This window comes from Haliotis cracherodii, unplaced genomic scaffold, assembly GCF_022045235.1.
Source record: "Haliotis cracherodii isolate W230 unplaced genomic scaffold, xgHalCrac1.p SCAF_3, whole genome shotgun sequence".
In the NCBI taxonomy this organism is placed as follows: Eukaryota; Metazoa; Mollusca; class Gastropoda; order Lepetellida; family Haliotidae; genus Haliotis; species Haliotis cracherodii.
This window is the reverse complement of record NW_027266286.1, coordinates 3,501,225-3,526,842: the sequence shown is the minus strand read 5'-3', so window position 1 is coordinate 3,526,842 and position 25,618 is coordinate 3,501,225. Positions and strand designations below refer to the sequence as shown.

General features: G+C 41.7%; 1 protein-coding gene across 1 annotated transcript in view; it reads right to left on the bottom strand.

Annotated features, from left to right (window-relative positions):
• The window catches only part of LOC139474715 (intermembrane lipid transfer protein VPS13D-like), a 118,615-nt gene that overhangs the window by 9,921 nt on the left and 83,076 nt on the right, over positions 1-25,618 (bottom strand). Inside the window, exons 58-76 of the mRNA XM_071257815.1 lie at positions 21,317-21,461; positions 20,527-20,696; positions 19,425-19,548; positions 18,921-18,993; positions 18,159-18,315; positions 17,013-17,085; positions 15,250-15,477; positions 14,729-14,801; positions 13,872-14,050; positions 13,206-13,466; positions 12,794-12,940; positions 11,390-11,523; positions 9,918-10,099; positions 8,850-8,923; positions 8,576-8,743; positions 7,844-8,047; positions 5,221-5,474; positions 2,416-2,582; positions 549-703 (exon numbers count right to left, since the gene is read on the bottom strand). Coding sequence (XP_071113916.1) covers positions 549-703; positions 2,416-2,582; positions 5,221-5,474; positions 7,844-8,047; positions 8,576-8,743; positions 8,850-8,923; positions 9,918-10,099; positions 11,390-11,523; positions 12,794-12,940; positions 13,206-13,466; positions 13,872-14,050; positions 14,729-14,801; positions 15,250-15,477; positions 17,013-17,085; positions 18,159-18,315; positions 18,921-18,993; positions 19,425-19,548; positions 20,527-20,696; positions 21,317-21,461 — 2,968 coding nt within the window. The remainder of the gene's footprint in view (positions 1-548; positions 704-2,415; positions 2,583-5,220; positions 5,475-7,843; positions 8,048-8,575; positions 8,744-8,849; positions 8,924-9,917; positions 10,100-11,389; positions 11,524-12,793; positions 12,941-13,205; positions 13,467-13,871; positions 14,051-14,728; positions 14,802-15,249; positions 15,478-17,012; positions 17,086-18,158; positions 18,316-18,920; positions 18,994-19,424; positions 19,549-20,526; positions 20,697-21,316; positions 21,462-25,618) is intronic.

Below are 25,618 nucleotides of genomic sequence, written 5' to 3'. Positions count from 1 at the left end.
TCCCCTAACCCCCATTCATTCGTTTACTTCACGTTAAACCCCATCTCTTCATTCCCACCCTCCATTACTAAATAACAGAGACAAAAATAGAACTCCTAGAAATTTCAAACAACTAATGGGCACCACTTCAGGACTTGGTTAATATGTTACAACTTCATGAAATAATATTGAACAGTTTTTGAGTTATGGTCAGGAAACAAAGCTTACCCCCATTCAGAGTCTATGTTCAACTTATCTCCATGGAAACGAGAAAAAATAAAAATGTCAAAAATCTCTAAATAGCAAAAGGCACCACCTCAGTGCTGGGTTAATGTGTATACAAAGTTTCGCGAAAAAATATTAAACGGTTTCTGAGTTATGGTCCGGAAACGGTGGGAACGCCGACGCCGACGCCAACGCCAACGCCGACGGGAACCGTGCCAAAAACAATATGTCTCCCTCCATTCTGGGGGAGACATAATTCATTTGGTGTCTTGCATTGTTTTGTGCGAGGTGCCATTTAGGGCAACTACAGGTTCGGAACATTACACTCAAGAACTTGTATTTACCTTTAGTGCCACACTATGACGCTCACACCGCACCTGCGGCCGCTTGATGTTGTCGGATGATGCAGATCCTCCGTTGTCGGCCTTCATGCTCAGCTCGATGTAGTAGCGCTTGGGGATGGGTTTACCCGTGGCGGGGTCAATCGGCCGGCCCACAGCTGCAGCACCAGGACACATGTTAGATGTACATTTCATAGCATGCATTGTCATCAACTACTAGACTGATTCTAGCATACATTCTCACTGCCCATCAAATATAGATGACCATACAAAACTCTAGCCTGGGCCAGATGATCTTGTCCTTGTTTCAAGCTCAAAAGACTGATGTTGATGCTATGGAAGAAAACAATATACTACCCAAAAAACCTGATGACTATTGTTAATCTGCCATGACATGAGAGACTAACTATAGTCACGTGAGGAAATTGGGTGTTCTTTAACTTCTTTTGCTGAGTATATTTCTGCATTGCCCATGATTCACCAAAACATTATGAGATACGTACTAGTAGCCCTACATTCCAGTTAACAAATCCCCTAATTATTCTTTATGAGAACTTAGGATTCAAATCAAGGCTTCAGATACACAAATAACATGTTGTTGAACACTGCCTGATTCGGTTCTCTGTTGAGAAATCAGAAAAATCTTCTAAGACTGAAATATTAAAATTCCACACATGAAGTATGCTGACTCCAGTTTGTCAGGACAAAACTAATGTGAGCCAGGGGCATACTTGTAGTGATGTCTTTCATGATCCACAGGATTCATGACAACTTGGTCATTCATACAAGACTTTAACACGATTCATGACAACTTTGTCAGTCATACAAGACTTTAACACGATTCGTGGTCAGTCATACAAGACTTTAACACAATTCCCACAAAGCTCACAATATTTACTGATGATCGACTTATGGATGTGTACTGGTCTGTATTGAGGGCATTTAACTTTTTGCAACACAGATATTTCTAAAATCTTTGTTGTTTAAGCTGACTGTCCGATTGAAAGAAGGGTGTTAGAGTGAATTTGATTATAGTAGGCACTCTTGTGAACAGAACTTCATCAAATTCACATTTTGATATTGAGGTATTTAGGCAAATCATTCACATTATGAACAATTTTGAATAAAAGTACAATTAAGAGTATTTAACTCAATAAAATATTTATACACATATGGATAGAGCATTTCTGGGAAGAAACATCGTGATGTCTCTTTGTAACTGGGCTCTGTTTTGTACAAGTCAACAAAAACATGCACATTTACGTATTCCCTCAATTTCTAACATATTGCAAAATGGGAATAGATTCTCTAACTGGTTCATATGGAATGCCATATCTTCCACAACTTGACTTTTAGCTCATGATTCTTCAGATTGACTTACATTTAGTCATTAGAACACTACCACACACAACAGTTCAAGTTTAGTGATTTAGCGTTGTGATAAAAAATCACAACAACTGACCTCCTTAATGACAAAACAGTGCCAAACTTCAGAAAATTGCCTTGTAACAAAAAAAAGGTGTCTCCAAACAAAATAAGGTGAAGGAAGAGAATTTATGAATGTCAACTTCTTTATCACTGTATATGACCGCAGATAAGCAGACTCCGTAGATAAGCCGAGGTATTAACTTGACCATTGAAATACGAAAGAAAATGATATAACCCCCAGGTAAGCCGAACCAGGAAGTCAAAGGCAAAAAAGTCGGACTGCGAAGTCGGACTGCAAGAAACACAATAAAGAAGTTGACATCCATAAATTCTCTTTCTTACGTGTATCACTTCTAAATGCCTTACAAAGACCCCCCCCCCCCCCCCCCCCCCCCTCACCCCCAAAGCGTAAAAACAAAAGTTTGCCCTAACAACTACTCACGATCCTCCTGAACATTACAGCGAATGAGGTCCTTGTGTAGGATGTCGAGGACAATATCGTCCTCCTGCCCGGACGGTTTGCGCAGGAAGTACACCTGTTTGGAGGTGATGAGGACGTGGAGGGAGTCCTTGTGTGCCTGACCACGCATCTGCTCCAGGGCGATAGGACTGAGGACAAACAGGGCACATAGATACACCAGTCTCTTCACACTGTAGACATGTCTAACTTAAAGTGTCATCAATACAATATATAGGTGAGGTGACATGGGGTTAATGTGGGGTTCAAGACTATTGCACTTATATAGCAGTGTGTACCACTCAGTACACAGACTCCAAGCCTACCAGTCCTTGTCTTATACCTTCTATCCTGAGTGCTTGCTGTGCAGAGTTGTGTCCCTTGGGCACGCCAGAACCCTATAATTGTGAGTTCAAATCTCTGTTCGCCCTGATTATGTTTCTAGGTTTGTCAGCACCATACTCGTGCTCGTTGGTTTCACCGAAGTGGTAAACATCTGAGACCTGCATCACCTCGGGCTTTCCTCCCACATTAAGCTGACATGCCATGATATAACTGGAATATTGATAAAAGAGGTGTTAAACCCAACTCACCCACTCACTCATTCCTGAGCGCCAGGCAGGGTAATAAGTACCATCTTTCCATGTCTTTAGGGGGGGCCTTGCAGGAGGATTAAACCACTGACCTACCGTTCTCTGGGCAGTTACTCTATCTACTACACCATTGAGGCATCCCAAAAACATACAGAGGCCTTAGTTGATCTTCACAAAGCAATCTTAATGCTGCAACTATTGTACATCTCTGTGAAAGTATGGGAGGTATGACAGTCGTATAGTGCATTGATCACTTTGAGAAACAGCACGTGGTCACATTGTATTCCTGTGTCACACAGGATTCACAGCATGTTCAGTAGACTCTCTTGTTTTATGTCTAAGGAACTCCATTGGTTGTCCTACATACGGTATGTTCATACAGAGCCTAAACAATCATGTATGAGGGAGGGAGTTCGGACTAATGCTTCTTTGAGTGAGTGAGTGAGTATAGTTTTATGCCGCTTCTAGCAATATTCCTGCAATATCACGGTTGGGGACACCAGAAATGGGCTTCACACATTGTACCCATGTTGGGAATCGAACCCGGGTCTTCAGCGTGACGAGCGAATACTTTAACCACTAGGCTACCCGACCGCGCCTACTTCTTTGAGGAGTAGTCCAGTTATATCACTGTATGTCAGCTTACTATGTTTGGTTATACTATGTGTGGTTATACTATGTGTGGTTATACTATGTTTGGTTATACTATGTGTAGTTATACTATGTTTGGTTATACTATGTGTAGTTATACTATGTTTGGTTATACTATGTGTGGTTATACTATGTGTGGTTATACTATGTGTGGTTATACTATGTGTGGTTATACTATGTGTGGTTATACTATGTGTGCTTATACTATGTGTTGTTATACTATGTGTGGTTATACCTCTGTGTGCTTATACTATGTGTGCTTATACTATGTGTGCTTATACTATGTGTGGTTATACTATGTGTGGTTATACTATGTGTGGTTATACTATGTGTGGTTATACTATGTGTAGTTATACTATGTGTAGTTATACTATGTGTGGTTATACTATGTGTAGTTATACTATGTGTGGTTATACTATGTGTAGTTATACTATGTTTGGTTATACTATGTGTGGTTATACTATGTGTGATACTATGTGTGGTTATACTATGTGTAGTTATACTATGTGTGGTTATACTATGTGTAGTTATACTATGTGTAGTTATGCTATGTGTAGTTATACTATGTGTAGTTATACTATGTGTGGTTATACTATGTGTGGTTATACTATGTGTGGTTATACTATGTGTAGTTATACTATGTGTGGTTATACTATGTGTAGTTATGCTATGTGTAGTTATACTATGTGTAGTTATACTATGTGTGGTTATACTATGTGTGGTTATACTATGTGTGGTTATACTATGTGTAGTTATACACATCCCCAAAACATACAGAGGCCTTAGTTGATCTTCACAAAGCAATCTTAATGCTGCAACTATTGTACATCTCTGTGAAAGTATGGGAGGTATGACAGTCGTATAGTGCATTGATCACTTTGAGAAACAGCACGTGGTCACATTGTATTCCTGTGTCACACAGGATTCACAGCATGTTCAGTAGACTCTCTTGTTTTATGTCTAAGGAACTCCATTGGTTGTCCTACATACGGTATGTTCATACAGAGCCTAAACAATCATGTATGAGGGAGGGAGTTCGGACTAATGCTTCTTTGAGTGAGTGAGTGAGTATAGTTTTATGCCGCTTCTAGCAATATTCCTGCAATATCACGGTTGGGGACACCAGAAATGGGCTTCACACATTGTACCCATGTTGGGAATCGAACCCCGGTCTTCAGCGTGACGAGCGAATACTTTAACCACTAGGCTACCCGACCGCGCCTACTTCTTTGAGGAGTAGTCCAGTTATATCACTGTATGTCAGCTTAAGCCATGAAAGCCTGAAGTCATGAAGGTCTTAGATGTTTACCATTATGATGAAACCCTTGAGCATGGGCATGGTGCTGAAAAAACAGGAATCACAATCAGGGCGAATCTGGGACAAGAACCAACAATCATAGGATCCTGGCATTTCCAAGGGAAGCAACTTGAGTCACCTTAGATGGCTAAACCACCCATGTCCCTCCTACATTACTTGTTTAATATTTCAACATACAATTACAAATCCAAGTCTGTATACAAGTCAAGATACAATCACAAAACTTACAATTCTGAGAAGTCGTTGTCATTGAGCAAGTACAGGAGACGCTGGGCCTCTGCCTGTTGGCTGGAGTATGATGGGAGAAGTCCCCCCGGGCCCTGGCAGCTGCGGGGGTGTCGTACCCGGGGAGGCAGTTGCCGAGAGGAGCTCCGACTCGTGTCCCGGACAGCATTGGCCACACCCGACGTCAGGTCAAAGACCCCGGCAACTGGCTTGGTGACTGTGCCGATCACGCCCTTCCCGACTCCCTTGAAGAAACCCTGCAACACCAAGTCACACTACAGCAAGATCCACACAGCAGGAGCATTCCAAAATATGATCCTGCTACCTACCTAGCTTAATTTTAACTTCATCACAAAGTCACCATCAACGTAGGAAGATTACTTAGAAATATGTCTAAGATATTTCGTCATGACAATATTTCTCCTCTGATGCACTCATGATTGTTACATCTGTATTGATCTCCCACACTTAGTGATCTGATTCGGGTTTTCTCTAGAAACTATGGGGATTCTGATTTACAGTAGGTCCCATATAGCCTGTGCTTGTCCGGAGGGCCAACTGACTGGGCTTGTGTGGTTATACTATGTGTGGTTATACTATGTTTGGTTATACTATGTGTGGTTATACTATGTTTGGTTATACTATGTGTGGTTATACTATGTTTGGTTATACTATGTGTAGTTATACTATGTTTGGTTATACTATGTGTAGTTATACTATGTTTGGTTATACTATGTGTGGTTATACTATGTGTGGTTATACTATGTTTGGTTATACTATGTGTAGTTATACTATGTTTGGTTATACTATGTGTAGTTATACTATGTTTGGTTATACTATGTGTGGTTATACTATGTGTGGTTATACTATGTGTGGTTATACTATGTGTGCTTATACTATGTGTTGTTATACTATGTGTGGTTATACCTCTGTGTGCTTATACTATGTGTGCTTATACTATGTGTGCTTATACTATGTGTGGTTATACTATGTGTGGTTATACTATGTGTGGTTATACTATGTGTGGTTATACTATGTGTAGTTATACTATGTGTAGTTATACTATGTGTGGTTATACTATGTGTAGTTATACTATGTGTGGTTATACTATGTGTAGTTATACTATGTTTGGTTATACTGTGTGTGGTTATACTATGTGTGGTTATACTATGTGTGGTTATACTATGTGTAGTTATACTATGTGTGGTTATACTATGTTTGGTTATACTATGTGTAGTTATGCTATGTGTAGTTATACTATGTGTAGTTATACTATGTGTGGTTATACTATGTGTGGTTATACTATGTGTGGTTATACTATGTGTAGTTATACTATGTGTGGTTATACTATGTGTAGTTATGCTATGTGTAGTTATACTATGTGTAGTTATACTATGTGTGGTTATACTATGTGTGGTTATACTATGTGTGGTTATACTATGTGTAGTTATACTATGTGTGCTTACACTATGTGTGGTTATACTATGTGTAGTTATACTATGTGTGCTTACACTATGTGTGGTTATACTATGTGTAGTTATACTATGTGTGCTTACACTATGTGTGGTTATACTATGTGTGGTTATACTATGTGTAGTTATACTATGTGTAGTTATACTATGTGTGGTTATACTATGTGTAGTTATACTATGTGTGGTTATACTATGTGTGGTTATACTATGTGTAGTTATACTATGTGTGGTTATACTATGTGTGGTTATACTATGTGTAGTTATACTATGTGTGGTTATACTATGTGTGGTTATACTATGTGTAGTTATGCTATGTGTAGTTATGCTATGTGTGGTTATACTATGTGTGGTTATACTATGTGTGGTTATACTATGTGTGCTTATACTATGTGTGGTTATACTATGTGTGGTTATACTATGTGTAGTTATACTATGTGTAGTTATACTATGTGTAGTTATACTATGTGTAGTTATACTATGTGTGGTTATACTATGTGTGGTTATACTATGTGTGGTTATACTATGTGTAGTTATACTATGTGTGGTTATACTATGTGTAGTTATACTATGTGTAGTTATACTATGTGTGGTTATACTATGTGTGGTTATACTATGTGTAGTTATACTATGTGTGGTTATACTATGTGTGGTTATACTATGTGTGGTTATACTATGTGTGGTTATACTATGTGTGGTTATACTATGTGTAGTTATACTATGTGTGGTTATGCTATGTGTGGTTATACTATGTTTGGTTATACTATGTGTGGTTATACTATGTGTGTTTATGCTATGTGTTATTGCACTCTGGCGTTGTTCATACATGTTCATGCTATCCACCACTGTCTTGTTTGGTTCAGACTCAACTAGAATCATGTTTGAATTATGTGCCAAAACAGAGCTAGTCCCATCAGCACCTTTTACATAAGGATTTGATTGCATGCAGCTTTAAACATTCATTTCCACCAAAGGACATTCATGCTCATTCATTTCAGGTAACCTACATAAAATCAACGACATATTTTTCTGCTGATTCTGCAGTTTCTGGCCACTTTCAGGAGCTACAACACTATCACACGTCCTCTATGAAACACAAGCCAAACATATACAAGATCCCAATACTAAAACATGTTATCTTCTCCAGCAGTTGTTACCTCAACGCCCTCTGCCTTGGCGCCAGATATCGGCTGAGTGAAGACGCTGGTGATCCCACCGAAGATGCCGTAGCCGAGGCCCTTCATGCCGGCAATCAGGTGGTCCCCGGTGGAGCAGGACTGCTGGCGGATGAGGTCCCGGGTCTCCTTGTGGTTCTCATCCATGGAGGCTGTGGTCAGGCCGTCTGACAGAGACCCCGCCACCTGGACACACAAGATGGGGATATGTATAGCTCATTCGTGTATTGCTGAGTCAGCACACTTAGATTTGTAGATCATTGATACCCTTGTCTGTTTGGGTAATGTATAACCTGATATATCAGCTGTAGTCCATCAGTGTTTACATCATTTCAAGAATTCAGTCTCGTAAAAAACATATGAATGTCAAATTTTCGTTTATACACTTATGAACATCAATTTCTTGGTTATCTTGTCCAATGGAAAAGCCTTACATCATGTATATTTCACATTGATAATCATACACAGTTATATGATATAATTTCAACAATAGATTCACTGAGCTGTTTTCTCCACTCAAAAAAAAGAAGAAAAAATAGTTTGATAATACACATAATAACCTATTCATAATCCAGGATTAATGGATTATCTGTCACATATGAAATAATATTGAAAGTCCTGCCTTCACCAAGGCATGGAAATTACAAAATTATTTCCCTTGAGACAGATTATCTGTAGTCTTTGAAGCTTGTAAGTTATTCTCTAAATCCTCACCTTGGCAGCCGAGTTTGACACTCCGTGAGCCACATTCTTGAGGAGTCCCCCTACATTGCCGTCCTTGATGAGACCGGAGATGCCCTCCGTCACGTCGTTGAACAGCCCCAAGGGGTTGCCCAGGAAGTCCACAGAGCCAAGGATCTTGGCAGCTTGGCTCTTCAACTCCTGGCAAGATAAAACAGTTTAGTTGAACACATGCAACATTTGTAATGGCACATATTTCTGTTTTGTCTTGCCTGATGTAACTGATGCATCGACGCTGAGACCTTACCTCTGTGTAGTGGCTCATGATCTCGCTGATGAGGAAGGAACTGGTCTCAAACGGATGACTCCTCACATAGGGATCTGCAACATGTCATAGGAGTGAGTGACGTGTGCTCCAGGTGTTGCTCACATGGCATCGGTATCACTAGGGTTTTACAGTATTCTTTAGAGGCTTAATGTTTTTACTCAATTTACTCCAGTCTATTGGGTAAAACAAATGACTGGACATTTCTAAGGACATGCTTACCCTTTTCTTGAACTCCTGGTGTCATCACTGATTTTAAGTTATCCATTCATTAATTATGGCTATTTCGCAATTTACGCCCAATGGAATGCTTCGGCGGGTAATAGAGACTGGTTATTTACTGGCATTGATGTTTTCTGTAATAAATAATTAATGTTGTGCCCAGTGGGTCTGCGCCTAAGTTACTATAAGTGAAACATATTGATGTTTGAGCATCATTAACTGTAGCAGAGCTGTTGTATATCATGCCTGCAGTCTATTTGTACATCACTATAAAGATACACCATTACGCAAGGCGACACTGGATAAGTCAGCTCATCACAGTCACACAATTGGGTTGTTGAAATGTTTCATGCATATTTGCAAGAAAGGAACTCAAAATAATTAATTTCTTTCTGTGTTTATTTTCTGTAGATACACAACTTGTCTGGAGCACTGAGTCTGTTGACATAAAATGGAAAAAGTACATAAGTGAATACTAGCCCAATATTAGGAGGTCCTGCCATGGTTAGTTGGTTTGTTGTTTAACGCCGCACTCAGCAATATTCCAGCTATATGACGGCGGTCTGTAAATAATTGAGTCTGGACCAGACAATCTAGTGAATCATATCGATGACATGCATCAATCAAGTCAGCGAGCCTGACCACCCGATCCCATTAGTCGACTTTTACGACAAGCATAGCCGCCTTTTACGGCAAGCATGGGTTGCTGAAGACCTTTTCTACCCCGGAATCTTCATGGGTCCTGCCATCAAACACCTCAACGTTCCACAATGAAACTGTAGGCATATTGGTTGATACACTTTGAGGTCAAACGTTAAAACTACTTACCCAGATCCACTTTGGCATCCTCAAACGCTACGAGTGTGGTGGACTGGGCGTGTTTGATGGCCTTGAGTTCGGGGGGCAGTTTACTGGTGGTGACCATGCTGAGGGTGATGCGGCTGACGTTCAGCTTCAGGGCACCAAAGTAGTACCGCTTGGCCTGGATAGAGGTGGCCGCTGACAGCACTCTGAAACAACAAACACAGTCCTCCGTCAGGTCCAACTATTGGTGCACTATGATAAATTCTGAGTCTGTGTTGTGTATGGAAATAACGTTAGGTAAGTCGATGTAAGGCCATCATAAATTTATTGTTAGATTTTCAAACCTTGCTCCCTCACCACAAAACAACCCACCTCACCCTCAAAAACCCCACCAAATGACCAAAAACCCCAACTCATGACCAAACATCCAACCTTAACACCAACAACACATCAACACCAAACACCCCACTTTAACACCAACCACCCCACTTTAACACCAACCACCCCACCTCAACACCAACCACCCCACTTCAACACCAACCACCCCACTTCAACACCAACCACCCCACTTCAACACCAACCCCACTTCAACACCAACCACCCCACTTCAACACCAACCACCCCACTTCAACACCAACCACCCCACCTCAACACCAACCACCCAACCTCAACACCAACCACCCCACTTCAACATCAAACACCCCACCTCAACACCAAACACCCCACTTTAACACCAACCACCCCACTTTAACACCAACCACCCCACCTCAACATCAACCACCCCACTTCAACACCAACCACCCCACCTCAACACTAAACACCCCACTTCAACACCAAACACACCTCAACACCGAACACCCCACTTAAACACCGAACACCCCACTTGAAAACCAAACACCCCACTTCAACACCAAACACCCCACTTCAACACCAAACACCCCACTTCAACACCAAACACCCTGTCTCACATCATCTTAAAATCACCAAGTACCTACAAAAAAAAAAAATCCCTACTTGAACCCAATACAAGAAAACTGGACAGTTTTCCCTTCTTTACGATGCTGTTTGTTGTTTAACACCACAGCACAATATTTCAGCTCTATGTCGACCACCCGTAAATAACTAAGCCTGAACAAGACAGTCCAGTGATTGATATAATTCAGGCAATGATCCTTGCTGTCAGATCAAGCTGTAGGCCTGTTTTAACCTGGACTCCCACAGGAACCTCTTTCAAAAGTAATCCTGCACAAGTCAGATCCTGCTTAACCTATAACGTATTGTTATCATAATCCTGCAAGTATAGCCTGTGATGCTAAATGCAAGGTTAGAAACTAACAGTTTTCGGCCACTAATCCTTATAATGATAACATATAGCAAAACCCTTAAAAAGGGCAAATTTCTACTAGTCCTTATGATACCTTTACCATTGGGCAGTTTGGCAAGGACTATAGGACTAGTGCCAATTTCTAACGCTGCTAAATGGAAATGTATTTCACCTGTGTGTGTCGAAAGTGTCCTCCAGTGTTTGAATATTGGCATCAGCTTTGTGATAGCCAAAAAACTGAATCAGTTTCCAAAGCAACATCTCCTCCAAATGAACCGTCATCCTCTTGTTTGACACATACAAGTGCTGGAAGATCAAACACAATACATTTAGCACCAGAACAGATCTATGTAATCTTAACCTTTTTTGATTTTGTTGTTATTTACCGCCTCACTCAGCAGTATGCCAGCTATATGTATATGACAGCGGTCTGTAAATAACTGAATCTGGACCAGACAATCCAGTGACTGACATCATGAGCATCGATCTAAATAATTGGAATACATTGACATGCATCAACCAAGTCACCAAGCCTGACCACCTGATCCTGTTAGTCGGCTCTTACGACAAGCATAGTTGCCCCTTACAACAAGCATAGTCGCCTTTGACGGCAAGCATGGGTTGCTGAAGACCTATTCTACTCCGTAACTAAATAATTGGAATACAATGACATGCATCAACCAAGTCACCAATGAATAATGATTACTTGTGTCAATAGATACAAGTCACTGAGCTGGCCACTTTTTCTCTAGTCTGTCTCATCTGTAGTCCGTTTTAAAATAAAAATATGTTGTGATTGTGTATTTAGGTTTGACACCCACTTGAACAGTATTTCAGTTATTTTATGACAAGTGAGACTATTATAGCTGGGAAAAACCTTAAGTGACGCAGGTCACTTTAATGAGATCAACACGCATGAGTATGGTGCTGATAACCAAGGACCAAGGATTAGGACGGCTCTTGGCACCAATAAGGGATATACCGTATACGAGGTAATAAGCGCCCTGCTCTAATAAGTGCCCACTGCGATATTTGCTAATATATTGGCGAGTAAACAATCCCAGTTAGCACCCCTTCCGATTGATCAATGTACACAAGACTTATTTATTCATGTATAATATGCACTCATGTGCTATATGCAGCCTTAATTATGGGCAATTAAATTCTCGAAAATATATCTGTCGTGTATAATACGCACAGACTTTTCTTTTGTATCATTTCAGGCTGTCAGCATAAACCACGAAATTTACGATCTTTCAACTCTTTTTTTCTCACCAAAATTATATTCTATTAAGAGTCCCCTATTTCTAAGTTTGAGAGCCCCCCGGGCACTTATTACATCGAATACGGTAACTGTATTTGTTAATATGTGGATACGAAACTTCCTCTCAAACACAAAACTGCTCTATGTACTTTGGGAATGACTTAATGGCAGCCATCTTGGTTTGCCTAAGGCTGGCAGTTGTGACAACATGTGTGAGTGCAGGAAGTGTATTGTGTTGGCAGATGGATACAAATGAATATATGAAGAACCTGTGTCTGGCTATTTTAACAACCTTTCCATCCGAACATGTACCTTGAATATGTCGGCATTCCACTTGGTGCTGGGGACTTTGTGAGCTGTGATGTGGAGAGCTGGGGTGTTGTCAGGAACGTCTTTGCGGGAAATCGGTGTCACGTACATCACCACGCGCCGCTGGGCACCCAGGAACTGATTGTCAATCTGGAAGGAAGGCAGCACTGAACATCAGGGAAATATTTGTACATATGTTTCAACCATTGAATAGTGCAATCTTTCGTTCCAGTTACTCATTCTTTCATAAAGTTGGCTGATCTCATGAACCACAATCGTATCACAACTACCGTTGATCTCTTCCTTCATAAATCATTTGAAGCTTAGTCTTACATAACTTGACAGAAGCAGTTGATACTTTTCACACATCAACAAATATTACACGACCGAGGTGGTAGCACAAGATGTAGTTTACCTGAACTTCTCCCACACTGAGGTCCAAGGTCATAAGGTCAACTCTGGAGGTCATCTCCACGGTGATGTTGGAGAGGGATATATAGACAAGTTCCTCAGGTACAGAGTTGACAAGAGACACCCCAAGTCCTCCTTTAAGGTTGAAAATGACCTCAATGTTCTGGTTGGGCACAAGTTCTGCCTTTGGTGACCCAGGACTCTTCTTGCCATTCTGTGCGTGATCGTAGACCTCCCACTCCCCTATGGTCCTCTTGGTTAAACTCTGGAGTCAAACAACACTGTATCAGACATTGTTCATAAATACTTGGTTGTACAAATGTAAAATAATATAGAAATTGGTAATTGTCAGTGTTTTCTTCCCATTTAGTCTTTTTCTACATTTTATAATGCAAAAATGTCAAAGCAGGTAATGGGAAGTCAAATTTTACATCACATTGGCTTTATCACGGACTTGAAGAAAACAACCCTTTTCTTTCATTAATGTTTCAGAGAAGTCCAGACAACATGGAAGTATACATCTCACTGTCTGTTGCCTGTCACAGAAGCCCAGACACACAGAGGTAAAACTCACTGTTTGTTGTCTGTCAGAGAAGCCCAGATACCTAGAGGTACAACTCACTGTTTGTTGTCTGTCAGAGAAGCCCAGACACACAGAGGTACAACTCACTGTTTGTTGCCTGTCAGAGATCTGCAGCACACGGATAGGCCCCTCCATTGTCGCCCTGATGACCAGCACTCCCGAGCCAGGGCGGAGCTTGCTGCGAGATATCTGCATGTGGGGTGGGGTCGGTGTCGAAGCCTCACTCTCGCCCTGCGATTGCCAGGGACCCAGTACAGCAATGGCACCTGTGACAGTCAACACACGTGTTGATACACTAACTGGGGAGACGGGATGAACACAGTGGTAGACTCAAGAAGCAGCTTCGACTTTGTATACATTTATTCAAGAAGAAAACCTTCTGTGTTTTCAATTTTTTGGTTTAAGTGAGTGAGTGAGTGAGTATGGTTTTACGCCGCTTTTAGCAATATTCCAGCAATATCACGGCGGGGGGACACCAGAAATGGGCTTCACACATTGTACCCATGTCGGGAATCGAACCCAGGTCTTCGGCGTGACGAGCGAACACTTTAACCACTAGGCTACCCCACCACCCCTTTTTGGTTTCACGATTTGTAACCTGTAGAACACATTCAAAACTGAAAGTATAAGTATGTGTTTTTCCTTTTATAGAAAATATACAAGGATGCTGACTGAAGCTCTGTGACATGGTTAAGATGCCATACAGAACATGCTGGCATCAAATTTAAAAAATCTTTGATACACTTCTTTTACTCTCTCTTAATCTTTATTTGTCAGATCCAAAGTAAAATATTCTAGGAACCATTATTTTGCACCATTTATTCAGGAAAATCAGTGTTTGAAATTGCCTTTCAGTTGGGTTTGAATTGTAGAGGCTTTTAGGGAAATCCTTTTAGCTGGGAGACCAAGCAGCTTGCAGGATTCACATATGGCAGGATACGTACCATCTTGCAGTCCTCGAACTCCATCTATTGACTGGACACAAAGGGTTCCAGCACTGCAGCAGAGTCGACCATCCTACAACACAAACAGCAGCATCCAGTCACAGGGTGTTTGTGTGGCCGCCTTGGCCTGATCACTTATTACTGATAAGTGGAGGGTGAGTGAGTGAAGATTTACACTTCTTGGTGGGATCATGGCATTGGCATCGCAATTATCATAAATACCTCTAGTTCAGGCAATGTGACCCAGTTATATGAAGATGGGTGTGTTTGTGTGTTTAGATGTGGTTAGGTGTTTGGATGGGAGAGGGGTGGTGTAGTTGAATTTTGGATGTGGGGGGTGGATTAGGGTGCGTGGATTGGCAACTTTCAGGTAATTTTACTCCTGAGGATTTTACTGAACATATGCGTTCATGTGCGACTAAAAAATGTATAGAACTAAGATGATTAATGTGTCACTTGTGCAGTTGAATACCATCATTGCGTTCAAGTACTTGGACAGAAACTGAGAAGAGCACACACACCTCAGTAAACCTCCATGTCTGTGTAGACTTCCTCCTCAAATCCGGTTTCTTCAGCACCAGTGGTACACATCTTCCAGGCTGGGGTGCGATGTCCCCGATGTCCAACACCAGTCCAGGGGAGGGCGTCGTCGTCGACTTCTTCTGGGGGTCACGCGGTGGCATTGACCCCTCATGTTCGAGCATCCCTGAGCTTGTCATACGCCACAACTGACTTCTCTTCCCGTTCTCCTGAAATAACAAGTAATGGGTATGTGTGAGAAATTTAAATGACTTCATGAGCATGCATCCATGCCTACATGCACACAGGAATACATGACCAAGATGACGAAAATCTGAACGTTTGTGGATAAGTAGGACCTCTTTTGCTTAACCATCTTCATGAAAGAGATGCTGGTTGGGTAAAATAAAAACAAAAACGAAAAGAATTTTGCAGTGTTAATCCCTTCCACATTTGTGACATTTTGGTTGTAACATACGACTGACTTATGTTTTAGACTTTGGTCATAAAAATCTTGACCTGTGCAGTCAGCCCTGGGACAGTCACATGACCGACATCGATTCAGGTCATCACAATCTTGACCTGTGAAGTCAGCCCTGGGACAGTCACATGACCGACATTGATTCAGGTCATCACAATCTCGACCGGTGTAGTCAGCCCTGGGACAGTCACATGGCCGACATCGATTCAAGTCATCACAATCTTGACCTGTGAAGTCAGCCCTGGGACAGTCACATGACCGACATCGATTCAGGTCATCACAATCTTGACCTGTGAAGTCAGCCCTGGGACAGTCACATGACCGACATTGATTCAGGTCATCACAATCTTGACCTGTGAAGTCAGCCCTGGGACAGTCACATGACCGACATTGATTCAGGTCATCACAATCTCGACCTGTGTAGTCAGCCCTTGGACAGTCACATGACCGACATCGATTCAGGTCATCACAATCTCGACCTGTGAAGTCAGCCCTGGGACAGTCACATGACCGACATCGATTCAGGTCATCACAATCTCGACCGGTGAAGTCAGCCCTGGGACAGTCACATGACCGACATCGATTCAGGTCATCACAATCTCGACCTGTGACGTCAGTCACAACAATGAACAGTGTGGAATTGAGATGACCAAGTAACGTACTGGACTAAAGAAGTGCAGTGTCAGTGGTCACATCTTGACAAAACCTTACAGCATCTCTACACTACGCAGGTTAAACAATTTGGTCTACAACCTTGCAGTCAAACCATGCAGTCATGAGTAGGTGAGATGGTATCAAACAAGTCTTTATTCCAGTCATAACAAATGGATTCCACACATGGTACTAGTGACAGGAACCAAACCAGGTTGTCCATGAGACATGGAAGCGTTTTAACCAAGAGGCTACCCTGCTGCCCTTCAGTAGAACAAGAGTGTGTGAGTGAATTGGGTTTAACGCTTTTAACAGTATTCCAGTCATATCGCGGCCTGTCAGCTTAATGTGGGAGGAAAGCGTGAAGTGATGCAGGTCTCAGACGTTTACCACTTCCGTGAAAACCACGAGCACGGGTATGGTGCTGACAAACCTAGAAACATAATAGGGGCGAACCGGGATTCGAACCCACAATCATAGGTTTCTGGCGTGCCCAAGGGACGCAACTCTGCACAGCAATTCGCGGTGCCTTAGACGACTGGGCCACCCGTGCCCCCCAGTAGAACAAGAGGTCTAAGAGGGACAAAGTATGAACAGCTATCAGTTCCGTATCAACAGAACAAATACACTCACCTGTCTCTTGAAGACGAGATTGTTGTTATGGACACAGTCGATGACCAGGTGTGTCTCCGGACCCTTCCAATTCCTGCAAGACAAGCATGGTATCCTTGTCAATAAGTCTGGTAAGACAACCAAGGATCATGTGGGTTGGTGGGTGGGTGGGTTCAGCCCCTCCGTTTCTCCAATTTGAATCCTCACCACAATGAATGCTTCCAACCATATATGGTCGATATCTATCCTTAGTTCCAGAGAAGAAGTTGTTTAAAGCAACATAACCAAATTACCCCTATTTGGCCCAACCCCTCCATTTGTACAATTTTGAATCCTCAACACCAGAGAATGCTTCCAACCAAATATGGTTCATATCTATCTCTTAGTTCCATAGAAAAAGTCATTTAAAGCAATATAGCCAAATTATCACTATTTGGCCCTGGCCCTCAGTCCCCTGGGGGGTCAGCGCTACCATTTGTACAGTTACAATCCCCAGCACCTAGGGATGCTTCCAGTCAAATTTCATTAATTTCCAATAAGTTGTTCAGAAGAAGTCGTTTGACACACGGAGGACAGACGCCACGGTGTGGCATAAGCTCACCTTGGTCCTACGGACCAGGTGAGCTAACAATGGACCAAGTACCATGAGATAGGGGGAAACATTCTGTCCCTTGTGTTCCACAATGTGACCTAAGTCTAAATTAGCAGGCATGTACCTTGGTCTCATCTACTTGTGAGTCCTGGAGACTCTTGAGAATATTACGGGTGATCCCAGACATGAAGGTAACCACAGTGATCTACTCGATGTCTATGTACGCTGGTGACATGATATGCTACACTGGACTTCACACAAAGCTGACGACATCTAGCATTGCACATGACACTGTCAAGACAGTTCAGAGAAGAATGTTGATTTTTTTAAAATAAGAATAGAAATGACAGTTAAGTTCATACCATATGTAGTTTTAATGATTCGTTCAGCCATACCTTTTTCAGTCCCATACGACACATTGTTATTTGCATCTGGTCTAAATGTTATAGCATATAGGATGTAGCTTTCTGAGTCCAGCCAACCAGTGACGTTAGAGTGTGGGAGTTATGATGGTCGCATCTCTAAGATCATTTAGAGGCCCTGACATGGCACCCCTCATGTAAATCATATCTTACAGGTCGAAGGTGTTTGTGACTGCCAGATACAGGAAGTTCTCGTAACACAGCTGATGTTCCTCCTCCAGCTTGTTCATGTTGTAGTCGGCAGACTGTCCACCGTGGATCTGCAGCGTCAGGAACGGATCCAGCGTCGGCTCATCCCATGCATACGACACTGTCAGAAGAAGGTGAGGTGAGGTGAGGTGAGGTGAAATGGGGCTTAACGTTGCGTCCAAGATAATTGCACTTATAAAGCGACGTGCATGTACGTGTGTGTGTTTGTGTGGCTGCTTGTACTAGTCCGGACTCATGCCGATTTATAGTGCTAGCTCACTGAGATACCACGCCGCAGTTTAACATGAATACCCCACTCAGACACAGTATACTGACTCCGAGCCGACCAGTCCTTGTTTTAGCCCCTTAATGCTGAGCACCAGACAGGGTAACAACAAGTACCATCTTTAAACGTCTTTTGGTATGACACGGCTCGGAATCGAACCCCGGACCTTCCGCTCTCTGGGCGGACGCTCTACCAATAGACCACGGAGGCGGTCTTCAGTAAGACTAAAGATAGAAATTGTTCTATAAACTTTTGTTTCCATGTGTGTCCTATGGGATTGTTAAAAACATGTTAGTGTGCTGCAATCTGACTTGTTGAAAAATGGATTTCGAAGTCTGAAAACTTCTGTATTTTGCAATGGTTCCTGAATTGTTTTCTTGATAAAACAGAAATTCTCAGTCTTAAAAATAAAAACACTGACATGACTGCAGACAACTTACTGCTGGAATGTGGCTTCAGAAGGGTGCGGAACTTGGCTTGGTTTGTTTTTGCTTGGTTGAAATACACAGGGACCTATGAAAAAAACAAATAGTTTCAGTCAAATCCAGACAAAAACAAAGTCATCAAGACTGACCTCATGATCCAATGATGAACAATGCTGAGGACTCAGGTAACTGAGTGACACAATCAACTGTCACAGGACCTGACCACCCGATCTATTACATTGCTTCTATGACAATCATACGTTGCTGTGGACCTGTTCTAACCCGGAACCTCTATGAGGGACATCTAATAAGCTATGTGAAGGCTGCAGGTCTTCACTTGGAGGTCTTCCATCCAAGTAATATGCCTACTCTGAATCCTCAATCCTATCACAAAATGACAACTTCTAAAGGCATGAGGTACTCCGACTGTGTGTCACTGAAATCCCCACGGGGCTTTCTCAAGGAAACATAGCTCACATCTGCATCTGAACACCGACTACTGATGTTGATTGTACCCACCTCTGACAGGTTGTCTAGTCGGAACGGGGGTGGCTGGATGTCGGCATCGGCAAACATGATGAAGAATGTCGGTCCCTGGAGGACAACCTCCACCTTCAGAAGCAGGCAGTCTCCCTGACCATCCCTACAACCCACAGGGATACACAAGAGTGAGTGAGTGAGTGAGTGAGTGAGTGAGTGAGTGAGTGAGTGAGTGAGGAGGTGAGTGAGTGAGTGAGTGAGTGAGTGAGTGAGTGAACAGTACACTTCAGTAAGACAACAAGGATATGCCTCTGTTGTTTCTGTACCATCATTTTGCCGCACTCATACCCATTTTAACAGATTATAACCGAGTGAGTGAGTGGGTTGGTGGGTGAGTGAGTGAGTGAGTGAGTGAGTGAGTGAGTGAGTGAGTGAGTGAGGTGTGTGAGTGAGTGAGTGAGTGAGTGAGTGAGTGAGAGAGAGTGAGTGAGTGAGTGAACAGAACACTTCAGTAAGACAACAAGGATATGCCTCTAATGTTGTTTCTGTACCGTCATTTTGCCGCACTCATACCCATTATAACCGATTATAACCGAGTGAGTGAGTGAGGGATCATAATCAGGGCGAAATGGGATTCGAACCCACACTCATAGGTTCCTGGTTTGTCCAGGGGACTGAACTCTGTATTGAGAACTGTGGAACTGTGCCTCAGATGATTGGCCAAGGCCCGTAGTGAGGACAGTTATTAGTCTGAATTACTGGAGGTGGGTTTTTTGGACAAAATTCTTGCAACAGCTGTAACGATACATTGTTGAGATAGGGATATGTGTTGATGGTTAGGTAGTTATTATAGGTTAGGTAGGTATTATGATACACAATACTATAACTGAAATATCAACACTTGGCATATGCATGTTATCATCATATATGCACTTGATTATCAGTACAGATACCTGACCATTTGATACGATGCTCATATATGATGGAACAGAATATTGTGATGCACCAAAAGATATAACCATTACACCCTACACAAAAACCCTCTTTCCAAATAATAGATGGAGCTCACGAAGGTGAGAAATCATATCAAAATGTGAATACTTAAACTGATAGTAACACAAGAAACGCGTCCGTGACACACCTCATGTTGATGTGGAAAGAATTGACCTTGTCGATCCGGAAGCCCCCTGACCAGTTGCAGCCCGCAGTGTCCAGCATGAGGACACACAGCAGCTGGTCAAAGTCCTGGCGCGGCCAGTGGAACGGCAGCTTGCAGCTGGGCAGGGCGGTCAAGTACTCCTCCGAGCTCAACTGAATAATAATAATGCAATATATTTACGATCTATTATTCTTATCAAAATAGTATATATTTACACTATATCTGAGCGTGGGAGAGGAGATAATATTACACCGAATCTTAGGCTCGTAAGCCAATCAAAATGTTTCAGTTAAATCAAACCATTGTTCTGAAGCTTCATCTGCTCTTACAGCATCTTAGAGTCAACAAATCATATTGCCGGTATACATTTATGGCTCAGAGGGCAACGTGTCATAAAAACACATATGACCTGGGGTAAATAGCCTGAAAATCTGGAATGTTTTCAAAGTATCCTAATGGATCGACTGATTGAGTGATTGATTGAGTGATTGAGTGAGTGATTGAGTGATTGAGTGATTGAGTGATTGAGTGATTGAGTGATTGAGTGATTGAGTGAGTGAGTGAGTGAGTGAGAGTGAGTGAGTGAGCGAGCGAGCGAGCGAGCGAGTCTGTTGTTATATTGCTTTCAACAAACTTTCTAGTAAAATATCACAAGAAACCTGCTTCACGCACTATATCCATGAACTTCGGAATGGAACCCAAGCCCTTGGCGTGACGAGTGAAACCATTTGGCTACCCCAGCGCCCCGTCAGTAATAAGAAGTATGACCTACCTGTTTCTCTGTGTAGTGTTTCTGGGCAATGGCCAGCGTCCTCTGTGACTGGTTGTCAATGACGTATCTAGGAGCAAAGGTTACAATGTTGGTGTCTCGGTAGTTCCCACGGCCAGGGCTCACTTCAATACCGATGTTGTACACCCTGCAACAACACACAGGACGAAGACGTGAAGTAAACGGGACGAATCTTAGGCAAACATTTAAAATACTCACGAGAAATGACGCGGGCTAATTCCTGTAAGTGTAAAAATGTGTTCTGAAAGGGTGTCACCTTTTCATGCCTTCACCCAGGACAGAAATTATTTTATAAATTTTTTTTATTATATCATTGCCATGAGCAAGGAGTGATTTACAATTGTTTCCGGTCAAACAACTGTGTCAGCTTGATGTGGGAGGAAAGCCAGAAGCAATGCATGTCTAAGACATTTACTATTTTGGTGAAACCCATGGGTATGGTGCTGACAAAACTAAAAACATGATCATAGTGAACCGGGATTTGAACCCTTGATCAATGAATAAGCCATGAAGAATTTATGACAATTAAATGCTTTGATTGATCACATGCTGTACCTTATCATTTATAGCAAACTGGATCAGCGAGGTACATAACAAGTTTAGAATTATCAAATAAAAGTTATAGAAAGCCTCTGCTTCCTGAGTCAAAGGACCAATAAAATGGTAAACATAGCATGTCTTCTAACATAGGCTTCTCTCTAACTGATCACAGGAGAGGAGAGAAGTGCTCTGGTATCAGGTCAGTAGGGTTGGGACGAGTCCAAATTTACTACCCACCCAACCCCCAATTACCCGACCCTACCCGGGTACCCACTGTAGATCTCAAGAGATAGGTAAAACATGTCCGATTGGGAATAGTTTGACCATACTCCTGTCCAAATATATTAAGATACACGTATAAACCGATCTGGTCATGCATACACTGAAGTTGACTGATGTTTTATCATTATGCAAACATATTAAGTCAGAAGGAATGTGTGCAAAGTCAGAAAGAAATGTGAACATTTATCACTTATAGTGTAACCATAGAGTACTAGATAATGTTTGCCATTAAACAATATGATCACGTGACTAACCAGGGGTCCGGGGTCGTCCTGTGGGTACCTGGGCTTACTCAGCACCCATCCGACCCGGGTACCCGAGTTATCCGTCCCAGCCCTACAGGTCAGAGTACCAAGAACAGGCGATGTAACATGCTTAATGCTAAGTAAGGATAAGAATTTATGGGTGAACAATTTCTTTATTACAATTAAGAGCGACGTTTCCATGTAGGTTCTAACACCGTTATCAAGCAAGTGACGGTGTTAGAACCTACACGGAAACATCACTCTTAATTGTAATAAAGAAACTGTTCATCCATAAATTCTTATCCTTACTTAGAACTCCAACTTCTAAATGCCTATCAAGGAAGAAATGCTTAATGTTGTATGGTTGTATCAATAAAATACTATCACATTCTCATCATGAGAGCAAGCACCTACTTGCACAACAGCTATGTACATTTAGTTCTATGTATAACAGTGTCTCATGCCAGATGTCCATGCCTTTTACCAGAGAAGTAAAATATGCATTCATATTTCATCACTGAATACAAGAACAACATAAATGCAACAAAATTAGGAGATGCATAAGAGAGAGACAATAAAATATAAGAATCTGGCAAAAATGAAACAAGAAGTCTTGTAAAAACCATCAATGTTTGGTGTCATCAAGCATAATAATATCAGTGTTTGGAACTAAAGGTGCAAGACAAGACTTGGATATATTCTTCTAAGGTCTAAGAGAATTATTATCGTCAAAACACTAATCCTTTCATGACGATGAAGAAACAACTCTCCATTTTGTGAGTACAGAGATTGTTATAAACATGAACAGGATTCTTGACAATCTAGCTGGTAGAATCTATTTTTAGTGAATCACCATGTTGGGGCGTATCAATGCCCAATATCTTCTATTTTTATTTTGGGAACTTTGTCTCTATAAAACCTCTTTGTGCTACAAGTGTAAGTGAATGTTAAGTATTGGAGATACGACCATCATGGTGCTTAGTTTGCTTAATGGAACGATGCCGTGATCTTGCAACTTTAACTGTAAATGAAGACAACTGAGGATAACAGATGCTGCTACTACTGCAATCAACATATGTAGCCCTGTAATTCTTTAAGACATCTTTGAGACAATATTTCACTGCACAGGGCATGTGGCTGCCCCGGTTTGCCTCCAGGAGTGATACAGTGACTGTGTTTCTCTTTACCCAACTGAGCACACTCCTCACAGTAAACCATATCAATAATATTCTATGACAAAATACCCCAAATTTAAGTCAGACAACTGGACTGGAAACTTTGCAATTTACCAGACCAGATAAAATGTTGCCAGTCCAGAACTGTTTAATGTCAGTTCTCAGAAAATAACAATAAACTGGTGGATTGTCAACTTAGTAACTTCGACCCCCGACCATCAGGCTTGCAAAGTTTCAAAACCAACCGTCCATCAGTAAAATAGGTCGGGTAGGTGGGTATGTTAAACACTGTCTATGAGCTACAATGTTCAACAAGCAGAATCACTAAATACATGTAGCAAAGATTAAGACAAATGACGAGTACACCTAGATCATATATCCATAACCGCCAAAATGTTTTAAGCTTAGGGCTACATACGTGGAGAGCTACACTAGTGTTGGTGTGTTGGTGTGTCTCTGGTGTACCTGGTGGTTTGAGAGACGGAGTGAGGCAGACAGAGGGGGTCACTGTCAGCATGTGGTGGGGAGGAAAGAAGGATCAGTACAATACAGCATGGCATTAGGCAAGACCAATTTAATTACATGCTTTACAGATACACTTTTAATTTTTACCCCTCATCCACCCCAAAAAATCCAACATCCATTTTCACTGTTTCTTCAAGCCCCAGCTAAAACTTCCCATTTAGCAAAACGTTACTATTTCACCACTTCATTTGACCCCCAAACCCATAAAGTTGAAAACATGGTAAAAGGCACAATTTAGACATTTGATTTTAAAAAGAGATTTTTATTTATATTTTTTTGCCCTCTTGCCATCAGGTATTTTTAGCATAAAAATCTAAAAGGAAAAATCAAGTAATTATTTAGGACTGGCCTTAATCTTTACAAGTATATTGATATGACTGGTGTTATTATCCTTACAACTCTGATACATGTGTATCATGCTTAAACACAGCACATCCATCCAAATCTGAGGATATGGTGGTAGGCAAGAGAATTAATAAGAGTTTTTATTCACTCTACCTTGATAACAGTGTGAGAATCTATATTGCAATGTCTCTATATGCAAAGAATCAGAAGCTGTTGTCCATGAAGTTATACGCTTTCTTATTTACTCACCATCTTCTAGAAAGCCAATCAAACAGTTATATCAGCTATATTTTGATGTGTCACTAACAGGAAACGGAACATGAAGTAGGCAACACACATTTACCACATGGAGGAAGCCTCCATGAATGGTGCTGACAGACCAAGGATCAAGGGCCAAACTGGGGCCAAAACCCCACACAAGCCAATCCTGGTGCAGATAAGGGACACAACTCTGCACAGACCACTAGGCCTTCTAACTGATCACAGTTGTTGCCCAAACAGACTCAAGTCAATTCTATTGTCAAAAATTACTGGTGAGTAGAAGACCTTTTTTTTGGTACGACTAGGGCCCCATTCCACAAAGCGATCTTAGCGCAAAGGTGATTGTAAGTCACATACTTTAACATAGGTTTATGACAGTTGATCCCTAAGATCGCTTTGAGGAACAGGGCCCTTGAGTTACTTAGATCCCTATCAGTTTTGTATATCCCTACGAAGTATTTGATTCAGCTTCCGACTTAAGAACCACATACAGTCTTAAACCCTGTCATCTCGAACGTACCATATCTTGAACCTATTCTCCAGTGCCGACAGCAATATTATATAATGTTCATGCTTGTTACCTTGATGTCCGGATATCACAAAGCTACAACATGGTCCCCCTTGATTCAAGATAACGGGGTTCAACTGTAAAGGTATTTATTGTGAATAAAGGCTGGCTCACATATTCTTACTGAGGTATGTCAGCTTCATGAGGGAGGAAAGCCCAGAGTCTATGCCAGTACAACATGTTGACTGCTTTGGTGATACCCCAGAGCATGGGGAAAGTGCTAACAAACCAATCATTATAATCACAGTGAATCTTGGAATCAAACCCATAATCACTGTATTCTGCCACGACAAAGGGACACAACTCATGGCCCCTATTACATGCAGATTTTTTAAAAGAGTTC